We start from the raw sequence: 14,150 nt of genomic DNA, 5'->3' as shown, positions 1-14,150 counted from the left end.
TAATCAAGACTGCGTTCAAACTGAGCAGTTGAAGGCATATTCCAGGGTTTTTAGAAATACATGTACAATTTATCTGTTTTGTAAAGAAGGGCAAATACTTTATAGCTACAAGCTCATGAGCCAAATGAACTACAACCATGACTTATTTTGGTTTGCTTGGTTCTGTGTTTATATCACGGTAAGATGTGCAAGGAATGTTGCAAGTTCATTTTTGTAGAAAAAAATGATCTCATGGACTTCCTACTCTTATTAAAAATTATTTTACAAGCATGAACTGTCCTTATAAAAGCAGACCCCCCCTTTTTTTTAGAAAATACAATTTAAAAAGTTAAGAAAGACCATGAAGAAGAAATGTTAAAAAAAAAATCAAAATCAAAAATTCCTCAAAAAAAAGGACAAATTTATATAAAGTGGACTACAAAATTCAAGACACTGACTGTTTCCATAAAATACATGTCCCACTCTTGGGATTCTCTGCACTGACACACAGTATAATGTGACAAGGGCAGTTTGGGAACCTCATTCTAACAAAAATTATACAGGGCACCATGGTGGCTTTTTTCCCTTTCCAATAAATCAAACAGGCCATCATACCTGAGCCTACTTGGTCAATGCACAGTTGTACGGCTGACACATGGTGAGATTAGCCCAAGACAACAATCCAGAGTATATACTATATATTAACACACAACAGATAAGAGACCTATGGGATTTACAGAAACAAAGTACTTTCCAGTGCATATTGATTACAACACAATGATTACAATTTAAGAGTTGAACACAAACTAAATGTCCTGTGACTTAAAGAATATGAAGGCAACCTTTCTTTTCTTTCTGTGTCTGTTACTGCGTATCAATATTGAAGGTTGGGATGGCTGATGACTCATAAAGAGTAGGTTATGTCCTGTTGAAAGGTTCAACTGCATTAAAGATAGTGCTTTTCTAAACCGCATATTGTCAATCTACACATGCTGACTGGTGCAGTTGGTGGTGGAAGATGATGAAAAAGGTCTGAATTGGTGAGGCCCTCTATGGAAAATCACAACCTTTTAAGTGGAACACTCAACCCGAAGACTATTTTTCGAGTATCAATACCCCATCCATGTAGTTTTCTTCTTCATGAAGAACAGCAGCTGTGGTCATGATTTCATTGTGAAGAGATGGCAATTACATATTCCAATATTAACACCTTCATGGGAAGCAATTAATGTTATAATTGATAAAATTATGAAGTTATAATTCATACTGCTGGTCTTCTACAACAGATGAGTGATACTACAAAAAGCAGAATTTGGGTTGAATGTAAAGAAATGTGAGGCACAATGATAGCCAACCTGCTCGGCACAGAGTCAAGCAACTGAAGCATATACTGTCCAAGACCAAAACAAAAGAAGTCATTGCACACACAGGTGTATACAGTAGAGATGGGCAAATATACCAACATATAAATATAAAGGAAAAAAAATAAGTTACAAACTAAATGAACCTATGAACAATACCCATGAAATGACAAGAGCAGCAAAAGAGGAAATCAAGAGGCGGTGGTGAGACGGGGTGCTACAGGGACTGGCTCAGCGTTCAGGATCCGCAGGAAACTATATCCACAATCACATTCAGTGCACCTCACAGGCCTGTGACTTCATACTCAGTAGTCCCCCCGTCACCACCACAGCCAGCAAGTCAGCCTCAGACTCCTTAGTCAAACTGTACCTTTGTGTGTGTGCTGAGAAAATGGCCAAAAGGACTAAATAGAAATGAAATTAAGAGACTTGACAAAACTCAAAGGGGGTGTTTGTCATAAATAAATGGGTGTGACCGCACTGCTCTTCTTCTAACCATGTAACAGATTCTCAAGGTTACCAGTAGCCCACAAAGTCTGTCCCTGAGACATCTTAGAAAAAATGAAAGGAAAACCCTATTTATGCAGTGATAAACTTGACACATTTTAAGGAGCAAGTAATTACAGACCCCTGATATGTACTGCTCCTTGGGTCCAAAGGTTGGCCTGGGTTCAGCAATGGAAAAAAAAAAAACATAACAGCATCTTCAACAGTGTCTTTCAACATATTCATATTTCAACAATAATTACAGTCACTGTTGTTTCGTTGTCTGCTGAATCAGTGGTGCTAAAATGTCCCAAATCTGGATCCGAGCACCAAAGACAGAATAAGATCACCCTACAGAATATCAAATGATGTAAAGCCCATAAAGGTAGCCTGAGAGGAGGAGATTCTGTTTCACAGATTGGTTACGCCATATTGTTTGGTGTTCAGAACACACAGGGGCTGTGAAAAGCAAAACCAGGAAACCTTTCAAATGAGGCACGTGGCTTTGACTCTTAATTCTGTGACTCTACTGTAGCCTGAAACACTGGTGAGTGAAATTTCCAGAGCCGAAATCCAATCCAGATTTCAGACTGTGTTCAGTCAGGTCTCAACACTGATTATTTGTCTTGGATGTGTGAATGAATACATCTGAAATGCTGTGGCAAGAAAATAAGCCATAACTGAAAACCTTCAGACAAGACAGAGGTTAGCTGGGTAACAATCTGAACTCTCGAAGGGTGTAAGTCTAGTGCAAAAACAGTGGATCCACGGCTCCACTTCAAGGGCATGGAGGTCTGAAAACAATCACATGAAAAAAAAAAACACAACTAAAATGGAAATCTTCTTTCAATAAATGAAACTGGGAACAAACCAAAACCTGAATATGTGATTAAACTAAAACCAAAAAAAGAATGGCTAAGTTTTACTTTTTTTGAAGTGGGTGTGGGTGTGGGTGGGGGGTGGGGATGCTTACTTGAACTATGTGATTCTTCGACTCCTATGTTTTAAGATAGTGCACGGTGCTAGACCTTCAATATTTTTTTCTATATGCATGCAAAGTCAGCACAATGTAATTTTATTATAAATATCTTTTCAGTGTGTAAGAAATAACCATTAGAATTAGCTCAATGACTTAAGACTGTTGTTGCTATTGGACATAAAACAAAACCTCATGAGAATTAACCCTTATAATATATGCCAACAGAAATCCTAACAGAAATGATTGTGTAACAACAGTTTGCGGAACTCTTATAGTATTAAATATGTCAATATGCTCATCCATCCACTATTGGATTGTTTGTTATTGCTTCAAAGTCTTGACTGCATATGACTGGATATCATTTTTTTCTTACATCTTTTTGCTGTTTGGCAGGTTTGCTGGTAGTCGCCTGGCTTGTTTGACCAGGCAGCAACGTGTACTGCAAACTCCACCCCGATACTTCTTAGGTCATCAAAAAGTCCCAAATGTTTGACATGTAGCACATGACTTAAAGACGGGCTTGCCTCAAACTATCTGTGCATATTAGATAACATTTCACAGTGTGCCAGCCTTTTCATGTGCAGGAACTTTGTTCTCAATTTTCTGAATGAAACTGAGGAATTAAACTTAACACCATACCAGTGAAAATACATGAGTGTGAGAAAAGAAGAATAGGAAGTAAAATAAAGAAATTAAGAAAAAACAAATGTTCCATTGAGGTGAGGTGCAAAATGCTTTTGTTCTGAGAAGTTGCCTCTTTGGAAGTTAGTAAATCAACTTGACTGGTCACCTCGGGAAACTTCAGAAAGGAAAATGTCACGCAACATTTTCTTTCATTTCCTAACCATTCTGTCAAAAATGCTCAATACTCATTCTGGCAGAAGACACTGAATAAGGCATTCCCAGGGTCTGCGGAGGTCATAAAAGATCGATACATGTTGAAGTGCAAAAACTTTAACAAGAACAATGTACTGTACAAAACTACTACACCGCACGTATGCCAAAATATGAACATTGTCCTTTTAGGGGAATCTCAGAGCATCATGGCATCTTCTTGGAAAGAAAAAACACACAACCTTGTATAAAAGATGGTTGTCTCCGTCCCGCGGTGACCTTTTTGTCTCCTCTCGTTGCCTCCCCCGAACAGACCCGTGTTAGATTTGACAGTGCCTTTAGGAGTCCAGTTCTTCACAGAGATGAAGAAAATGGGAAGATTCCCTCACCTCCGTCCTGCACCACCTCCTCCAGCAATGAACCCTCTGTCAAACAGGAGGCTGAGAAGAGCTGCGGCCAGGCGCCACCACAGAGGCCCCTGGTTCCTTTGGTTTCGATGATACTGAAACAACAAACATAGACAACAGTTAGAGGAGTCCATAGAAACTCAAAATGCAGTTCTATAAATAGGCATTATTTGTATTTCTGTCAGGTTTAGTTTATGTCGGCTGTGATGTGTGCTGACTGGCAGCTTGGATAAGGGTCAAGTGAGACGAGGGTAAGAGAACCAGACACTGGAACAACCATGATATTTTCACAACAGTCTGCTTGAGTCCCTACCAACACTTATTAGAGAGTGATTCCTTTTGTGTGTGGGATCCCTACACAAACCGGGCTTCCCAACAGATACTTCAAGCTATAAACATTTTCCTCATACGGTCACACTTTTTCTAATCTTTCTGGCAGAGACCTACATCTCAGGAGAAGACTCTCCCAGGTTTGCCTGCCAATTGGATTGTGTGTGATTAAGGGGATAATGCTATCTCTGCCATTGAGAAGCTGAGATAAGATAATTGCACCAAATAGGATTAGGGAGCTCTTGATGAGAGGCAGGGAGTCTCTAGATGAGAGAGCTACAGAAGTCCTGCAGACAAACGGCAGTCTCCACTGATAATGTTATAGCTATTTTCAGACCATACAAAGACAACTAGAGAGAGGTGAAAACAGACTACTCATTCTGTTAACATACTATTGTTTACAAAAGCCAAAATAACTAAAAGCTGAGATTAGATATGCCATATTTACATTACATAAAACACTGTCCAAACCTTGACCTAGTTAACAGCTACGAACAGCCACTGTGATAAGCCTCTGGGTTTCTTTACTCTTATCTATTTGTGTTGAACATTGCAGGGTGTTGCATAAGATTTGCCAGGTTCCAACCGGCCCATATGTTTCTTACTTACCAAACACTTACTCACTTTTTACTCAATAGAAAACAAAATTAAGTAGTAAATAATTATGACAAAAACCCCAGGGAAGTTCTGTGATGAATGACATGTCTAAATCCTGCCTGGGGATATTTTATGTAAGACATAATAATAACATAAGAATGGTTTCATATAAACATAGGCAATATATTTATTCAGCACAGAATGGATGAGCTCATCGCAGAACATAGATGTTTTGGCAGCTACCAAATTTCGGGATGGTACACACTGCAATGCTTCAAGTCTTTTCAATAAAAAACTATATCATGAGGCTACATCAGTTACTAGTGTGTCGTTTATGATGACATATTGCCATATGTGCAATTATATCAAAATTATATGTTGATATGTGTAATGTTTAATGGTGCTTAGAGTATAAACATTAGATAGTAAAAGCTGCAGGAGCAAAATGAGCCAAGTGAGGAATTTATCATGCCACAAAGTTTCTGTTTACTACAGGCTACATTAATCTTTATCGTCAGAAACAGAATGTTCTGTGACCTTTTGCCCTCCTCTCTATCAAACTGAGAGAGAGAGAGTAAAAGCAACAAAAAGAGGTGTGCACAGGCCTGCTGCAGCTTAGTCATCAGTCACACCACCAACTGTCAAAATGAGACTCTGGTTCTAAATTTAGCTGCGATAAAGCAGCAGAGTTGAGCCAGATTCTCAGTGTCGTCACTCTGACACTAGACCGATGTGCTTTATCAGTGTCCCACGCCAGCTGTCTGTCAGCCCAGCTGCTCAGAAGCTCTGCCTTATCGCTTGTACAAACAGGCCAGCCTCTACAGCAAGAAAGTCTGAATTAGTCATATCGCAAAAGAAAGAAGGGCCAATGAAAATTACAAACAAATAGTGGTATTAGATAGTGGGGACACCAAAAATTGACATGCAGTCAACACAAATCCTCATGGAACAATGAATGAAAGTAAAGTAAATATCATTTGGTTTTTTTTCCACCTTGACTTCACTCCTCCCCCTTCTACAAGTGGTGAAAGGAGAGAGTGCCCAGCCCTCACTAGAACACTGAAGAGATAAAGCCACAAACACTGCGTGCGAGCAGCCACACACACACAGCTTTGCGCACGCGTACACACACACGTACGCACACAAGATATTCAACCCTGCTTTCAACACCTCCTATCGAAAGCACCAGGAGTCGTCTCTCTTAAAAAAACATGGGGATGAAACCTAACTCTGCTCCTTGCCCCGTGCAGGCTGAAGCAGTCTTCCTGCCATTGTGACTGTCATTAGTGCTGTGTCTCAAATGGCGGGCTGGCTAATGTCAGCTATCCTCTCGGGACCTCAGAGTCCCCTCTAGCCCTCTCTGACTGAGGAGCAATTTATCTGTCAGCATCCACCAGCACTCCTTCGCTACCTAATCCCCCTTTCGCCAGGGGCCACAGGCTCCCATGGAGAACACTTGCAGCCACATTGCTCCAAAATCCATCAAGATGATGGCAGTCAAAGGTGCTTGGATTGCTCAGGGACAAGTGTGTGCACTGAATAACTCGCCTAATAAATTGCCTACTGACAGGAGCAACAAGAATGAGAAGTGACGAACAGCAACAGCATTATGGAGCGAAAGTTTTTGTACTGACTGTCAGACCGTGTGATAGTGAGAAGTGAGACGGCCAAAAAAAAAAAAAGCAGAAAAACAAGCATGGGTGTATTCATGCATGAGCTTGTAGACATTCACGCACACACAATACAATGAATTGCACAACAGGAGCCAGAAATAGTAATTACAGAGCCTGCAGTGGAATCACGCATTCAAAACCGCACATCAGTGTTAAAGTTGTAAAAAAAACATCCATCTCGAACAGCACACAGTGGCAGAAACGATGTTATGCTCAACTTAAGTATCAACAGTAGTTGTACTGGTCCCTACAGAAATACAAATGTTCTGTCTCTACATGATGTAGGCAAAAATATTATTCTCTTTAACAGTCATTCTGAACCACGACATGTTTCTCTTCAGGATGTGACTTCACAACACCGTTTCACTCTGACTGTCCTCTCTACTGTTTACTCAACCAGCAAAAGCCACTTCCTCATTCGCTGACCCAGGCCTGCCTTCAATGTGCGTCATTAGATCCCTAGCCGCACACACACATCACAGCAAACCCTCTGATATGACTGTCTGGTTGTCTGTGTGTGTCTGCCACTGTCACAATACATGAGTCATGCTTTGGTGCATGGGCATAAATAACACCTGCTTGATAAGCGCAAGAGAAAATCAGATACCCTGCACTTCAGAAAATTAAGTTACATTTAAAAAAAATTTATCCAATATGCAGGACAGGGAGGGGCTCTTTTCCTAAAACAGAGGTTTAAGACAACTAAAGTTGGTTGTTACTCAATCATTTGAGGTTAGATTTCATGCTTAGAGCATCATTATAGATCTCACTCCCTATTCCAACCCTAACTGTGTAGACCTTTTATTTTGGGTGTCTCTTGTGGCCACTCCTTGCCGAGGGAAGGGGCTGACTGGAGACTCGCTGGAACCACAGCTGTTCCCCTCTGCGCTCACGTGCTGAGCTTCGGGTTACAACATGTTTACCTAGCCCTGCCACTTCTGCTTTTTCCTGGACAGTATGTGTGTGTGTGTTGAAATGTACATATGTAAAAAAAAGGCTGCACCTGTGTGACAAGATCCCACAGAAAATCTTCCAGGGAGCAGGATCTATGCATGTTTTAAAGCAAAAAAAATAAAATAATAATAATAATAGTATGTCACAGACACACCACCATACACAGAAGCAGCAACCCAACAAAGTCCTGACCACAGTGTGTTGTTTGAGACCAGGCATCCCCCATGCCACTTGCCTCTTCCCCAACACACTGAGAAAACAGGAGAGAAAGAGAGAGAGAGAGAGAGAGAAATAAACAGGAAGAGGAGGCAAGGGGAGGGACTGGGGTTGGCGTTGTGGGGGAAGGGCTGTCCTGGTTCTGCAATGTCTTTTGGCTTAAGGGAAGAGAGGGGGGTCGGGTTGAGACTCTGGGCTGAAGTTCTACAGATGCACCACCTCTCCAAAACAAATACAGAGAAAACACAATAAAGGAGAGCAAACTTTTGACCCACCATTAAACTCTGTCAGATCCAAATATTGGACTTTAATAAAAGTGTGTAGATGGTATCTCAAAATGTGTGACTTTTATAAAGGCCCCCCTTTACCTGACATGCCTACACATATGGACACACTCGCAAACACTGTCCCCCTTGATGGCAACAGACAAGAACAAAACAGTCATGCTGATCAAACATAACAGCAGAGCAGAATCTTCTATGTGTTGTAACTTCTCTTTGTATAAGAGTGGCTACATTGCTATGCCCTTGTACACCAACAAGAGGCTATTGCAAAAAAAAGAAAACTTGCAGGAATCAGGTTTCCTTCAACACTTAATCCGAGCCGCTATAGGGACAATCTACCTGGCATCCGCTGTGCTTGTCTATTGCCATCAAATGCAGAGGGATTTGTACAGTGTGATGCATGTTTTCTCCTTACCAGTTGCAGGTGTTCCCGGTGAAACTGGTCTCCTATCAGCTGGAGTTTCTGCCCAATGCAAGCCTCCACGCTGCGTGCCACAGGTTGCTGCTGGGGTGGCTGCTCCATCCTGCCTTGCTCCTCTTGGCTCACTTGATGCCGCACTTCGTGATCTCCAACAAGCTCAAAGTGAGCCGGGAAGTGCAATCGAAATCCTGCGTTACCTGTTGGGAGTCAAGGCTGGTACTTATTATTTTATAAAGGGTTCAGTTCTATACAATAAAAAAGGTGCAATGACACTTTACTACAGAGATAAAAAAAGCCAAGTACAGCTGACTAAACAGGCTGCTTGGCTTGCTTCATATGCCCCTAATGCAACCTAGACTTTAAGGTCAGTCAGTTGTTATGGAGCTACTCTGGAATGACTGCTTATATATGACACCAATGTAACTTTGCTGTCACTGGTAATTAGTTATCAGAAGAGTTGTTGTGCAGGTGGGCACTTCTGTCTTTTCAGTGGCGATGCCAGTCTGGCGCCTTTTGAATATCAAAGCAGCTGGGTACACTGCATACACACCATAAAAGTCACTGTGATGACGACTATCAGGCACCAGGGGTGAGGTCAGTGCAGCAACACTGTTACCCATGTCTCACAGCAGGTCTCACATAATGCTTTTGTGCTTCAGTTTTATAACACTGGTTATCACGCACCAAGGCCATGTTCCTTTTTCTCTTTTGAAATACAGCATGTTGTCAGCCTCACCGTAGAAGAGTGGTCTGGGCTCCTCTGCGACTCCACAGGGAAGCATGCCGTTGTTTGGTACCAGGGCAGGACCAGGTGTCTGTGTGCCCCGGTCTTCACACTTTATCTCCCTGAATGTTGTACGCCAGCAGTGGAGGTCTGGCTCGAACACATCATCCTCCTCATCGTCCATACGGGGGCGCTATAAGGTGAGCCGCCTGCCAGAGAAAGGTTTATGCTACAACTAAATATAGAACATTTGTCCTCCAGTGACCATATAAATCAAAGGCATCCCAAGCTTCTTTCACTAATGATGATAACCTTGAACAAAACTGATGAGATGATCTCAGACACATTCATTATTCGTTCATTCCTCCAAAGCATTCATTATCATTATAGACAACCTGTCTGGACTATAATGAGCGCCCTCAAATCAATAAAACCACAGTGGATAAGTTGTGGATGAGAAAATGAGCAAATGGTCTGCCTTCATTTGCGGCAAAGAGCTCGGTGCTTATTTAGACAAACGGCTCTGTTCTACTCAGTGATGAAACCACACAATTCAGCGCGGTTAAGAGAACTGAGCCACAGTTACACACAATAAAAGAGACTTTGCCTAAAGAGATAACATGAGAGGCAGGTCCTCCCTTGTAATTTCTAAGCAACCCTGCTTCTTAATTAACTGACCGACAGATTGTACTAAAATCTCTCACTGCTCAGTGTGCATGTAAGTATATTACAGTGGAAAATTACAATAATAAACTGCCTTATTATGATTCATTAAACCAAGTCTCTCAAGGAGCACTTGGCAAACCCTTCACTGTCAGTAGTTGACTTGCCCTCAAGACTGGATCATATAGAGGGTCAAGGAGTTATCAAAATACGGGTGAAATTCAAGTTGCCTCACCAGTGAAACCCCGAGTCACCACTGAGGTGTAATACAGGGTTAGACTACTACCACGCTTCCAAATTAGGGTCCGCAGCAGAAGCATAATGACAGTCTTTGAGGAAAATCCTAAGCCACTCTCCCTATCCTGGTCTGTCAGCCTGCCAGCTCCCCAAGAAGGAGTTTTCATTTCTTCACCCAACAAAAGCAGATTGGCCTGTCAGACCTCACAATATACTGTGTGCGTTCACAATAAACCCTGTGTGTAAAACCACTTAATGCTTTGTTTTGACAAACACAGAGTAAGAACATAGGCTTGGATATATAATAAAAAAAGAAAAAACGTAGGACTTTCAGGGCTGCTCTCTTTCTGTGCCCAGGCAGTATGTGTTTGTGTCAGACAGTGGCTCCCCCTGCTGCTGACAGAATAACTCTAAAAAAAATGGAGGCTGAGGTCTATATATATATATATATATATAACGGCAACCAGAGCCTTACAACACACCATTTTAATTTTATGCAACATTAAACACGTGAAAACCAACCACAGATGTGTTCCCCCCAACATGCTATGTCGTTTTAAATTATGTCAGAAAAAAATAAGTAAATAAAATGCAGTCGAAAAATTAAACCTGCTCTTTGGTCAGTTATTTTACTACATGGAGAAATCGGTTTAAATTAAACAAAGCAGCGAAGATAACAGAGAGCCGCATCACTGCAGCCTAAAAGTCCTTCCAGCCACGGAGCTCTGTAAACCGGGAAAGCCGGTATTATTCAAATCTCTGCCGTATGAATGACAAGCCGAGTTGAGCTAAATGCCGATTTTTGCTAAACTGTGACTTTCCACTGCAGGAACGTACACAACGTGTGTCAAAACGCGTTCGTTGCGTCAACAACAACAACAACAACACATTATTTGTTGCTTCTCCCGAAGGACGCGTGTGCTGTTAAAGCCCGCGCTGCAACGCTCGGTGAGGACATTTAATAAAAGTAATGTACAGCTGAGTGTTTATGAAGAACTCACCGCTAAGTTTGGCTTCGGTGTAACGACCCAGAAAAAAAACACGAAAATGAGTTCAATATCCTGCCAAGTCACGCGAGTTTAGTCCTTTTCGCCTCCACGACTACTGCCATTCTGAGAGCAAAACTGCAACAAGCCGATTTCATTTCGCCGACGTCAGCTGACTCCGCCGCCGGGGCGTGGCGCAGAAAGTGAGTAAATAAACCCCTCTGAAAGACGGCTGCGTTTCCGCATGCGGGGTGAGCTGCGCCTCAGCACAGCTGGTTAGTAGGCTATGCGGCGCTCTGGCCAATGGCGGCGTTTGTTGTTGTCCCGCCTTCTCTGTCGCGTATTCAGACACGTGGACGGGAAATTCCCCAGAGCACGAGACCGCTTTCGCGCTCCTACTGTCCTCAGAAGCTGTCAGCTGTGGGCTTATTTATTTATCCTTTGTTCTGAAACATGTACACCAACAGCAGCCTTCTTATGTGGAATTTAAGACTTGCACTGTCTTACTCTGCTGTTTTTCTTGGCAAGCAGGAAAAGACGAAGTAATGTAAACAGAGGCTCCCTCAATCAGTTTGTGTTACAGCAGGAGTATTCAATTAAAATTCAGAGAAATATTATATTATATTATGATTCAGTGGCTTAAATATTGAACAAAGCAGGGAAAAAGAACTTGATTATGCTAATATTAATTGAGGACATTTAAATAATTAAAGGCTACTTCCATAATAAATTTAAGAGCTTAATAAATGCAAACATGAAAATGTAGCCCATGCTTTTCCTGTTCTGTTATGTCATATCTATAATCTCACCCACATTAAAGTTGATGCTGCACTAATGTCGGTCACCTGAAACTTGCCATCTATCGATTTGTACAAATGATGATATATTTGATATGTCTGAGTAGATTTCATTACATTTCATTCCCAAATTGTATGTCTTTAGTTAAAGAACAGCTGTCATGATCTTTTTGTTCTTTGTTGGTGGTATTGACCTACATCCAACTGGAAGAGGCCCAGATCTTGATCAGTCTAATTTATGCACCTGTAGCAGAGAACATCTGTGTCACAAAAACAACAATCAAAGACTTTTGACATTGATTAAAACTGATAAGATATGTTAGGCCTAGGAGCTGTTACACCATCAGAGTCTGATGTCAAACCATCACAGAGTGGCTGAAGCTGGTTGCTAATAATCAGCTGTAAGACAAGGTTGCTTTAATTACATCAGTTGCAAGGATTTAGTAGTTAGTTCACAGCTTGGCTGTTCACTAGATCGACAAGCTGCTTTCATTCCAGCAGGCATGTTGTGATGGAGGGCAGTGCAGGTGGTGGTGATCTGCCTTTCCCCCCCACAGAGCTATCAATGATCAATAACCCCCCCCCCCCCCCCCCCACATTCTCTGACAGATTTTGCCCTGCCCCTCCAGTTCCTCTTTCTCTCTCCTTGTCCTTCTGCTGTGATCTCGTTCCACCACTGAGCTGTGTCAGAAGTTACAGGTCCCTGCTTCCTCTGCCCTGCATTAATTAGATGCACCTCTTACTCTGGTTGTTGTCCCACCTGCACCCTCTCAAAAAAAAAAAAAAAAAGGTGGGGATGCGCTGTGGATAAGGGGATTGATTTCCTCATGTGTGCTGTGATATAGGAAACATGATCACTTCAGGCATGAGTGGCCACCGTAAACAACAAAAGGCTCAAAAGATGTGGGATCATTGGCTACAGCTATGTTTTGTGCTCCAGTCAAACAAAAGCAACCCCCCCTTACCCACCTACCCACTTAACAGATTGTAAAGGAACACCTGTAATTACTCCTGTTAGATCATTGTCGTAGACATGAATGTTTAAACAATACAAGAGAGAACCTACATATAGTATACATCAGACATCTTTCTATGATCATTTGTTACGACATATTTGGCTTGAATTCTGCTATAAAAAAATTAATGAAAATCCAAAGTATACAGTATTGATGACAGTGCGTATACCTTAATAAAATAAGCCGAGTTATTTATTAATATGCTTTAGTGTGATGTATTAGCATTTGAGAGTAGCTACAGAAATCATTGAGGCCATAAGGCAGCTCTCAGTCGGGTCATAAATACAGGCCTCCACAGCATAAATAATGAATATGAATACATTCACTCCAGCCCTCACCACTATTGAGGAACATAAATTTTAAATTCAACACACTGTTGACTTAGCTAAGTAAGTCGTGTCTATCAGTGTGTGGATTATGGTTTGTGTGCTGATGACAGACATTTCTCAAGGTCTATTAGGTGCATGCTCAGAAATTACTTTTGTGGATGTGTTAGTAGAAAAAGACATATAATAAAGATGCAGCGACATCTGCAATGTCTCTTACCTCTCCTCAGTGCTACACATCATCATTGATTTGTGTTTGCTTTGTGTAACCAAGTGTTCATAAACAAGTTCCCATGGACGCGTGAGAACCCTGAGAGAAGGCAGGCATCAGTTTGTGTTACATCAGAAAGCTGCTTCGAGGAGCAGTGCGAACACACATACACACACACTCACTTTCAAAAGCATGTGTGCAAATACCCGCACACGAGAGCGTGCACATACACACATGGCTGCACAATCACATGCCCTACTTCCCCTGTAACCTCAAAAGCCCATTCTCCCCCTTGATATCTCATTCTCTCTATGTGTGTGCACATGCATTGATCACAAACACACACATACACAATTCCACCAAAACATTCCCACTATGTGAATCCTGCCTGGAAACTAGAAAGGAGCGATTTCATTTGTTCCAACTGGACATGTTCCATGGCAACGGAATCCTGACTGCAACCCAGTTAGATGAGACATGTGTACCACCCTGACCCAATGGCAGAGATCATACTGGAGCAGTGACCAGATAAACAAAGGGGGCTTGCTGCTCTGACATCAACTCATATTTCTGGAATGTTTCTTTTCCTTCATATGAATTAGAATTAGATAGTATTTTCTGCATTTGAATCTGCAAAGTCTGATCAGGACCATATAATCTGACTGTGTT

The 14,150-nt window shown here is 41.7% G+C and overlaps 1 protein-coding gene across 1 annotated transcript; it reads right to left on the bottom strand.

Moving 5' to 3' along the window:
* Positions 1 to 300: 300 nt before the first annotated feature.
* Positions 301 to 11,374, bottom strand: bmf1 (BCL2 modifying factor 1). Its single transcript, XM_028395669.1, has 4 exons — positions 11,147 to 11,374; positions 9,258 to 9,454; positions 8,516 to 8,718; positions 301 to 4,141 (listed from the first exon to the last, which is right to left on the bottom strand). The coding sequence occupies exons 2-4, from the start codon at positions 9,427 to 9,429 to the stop codon at positions 4,025 to 4,027; spliced, it is 492 nt and encodes a 163-aa protein (XP_028251470.1). The 5' UTR covers positions 9,430 to 9,454; positions 11,147 to 11,374; the 3' UTR covers positions 301 to 4,024.
* Between the last annotated feature and the right edge of the window lie 2,776 nt (positions 11,375 to 14,150).

This window comes from Parambassis ranga, chromosome 22 (assembly GCF_900634625.1).
Source record: "Parambassis ranga chromosome 22, fParRan2.1, whole genome shotgun sequence".
Classification (NCBI taxonomy): Eukaryota; Metazoa; Chordata; class Actinopteri; family Ambassidae; genus Parambassis; species Parambassis ranga.
The sequence above is the reverse complement of the archived record's forward strand: the minus strand, read 5'-3'. Positions and strand labels throughout refer to the sequence as shown.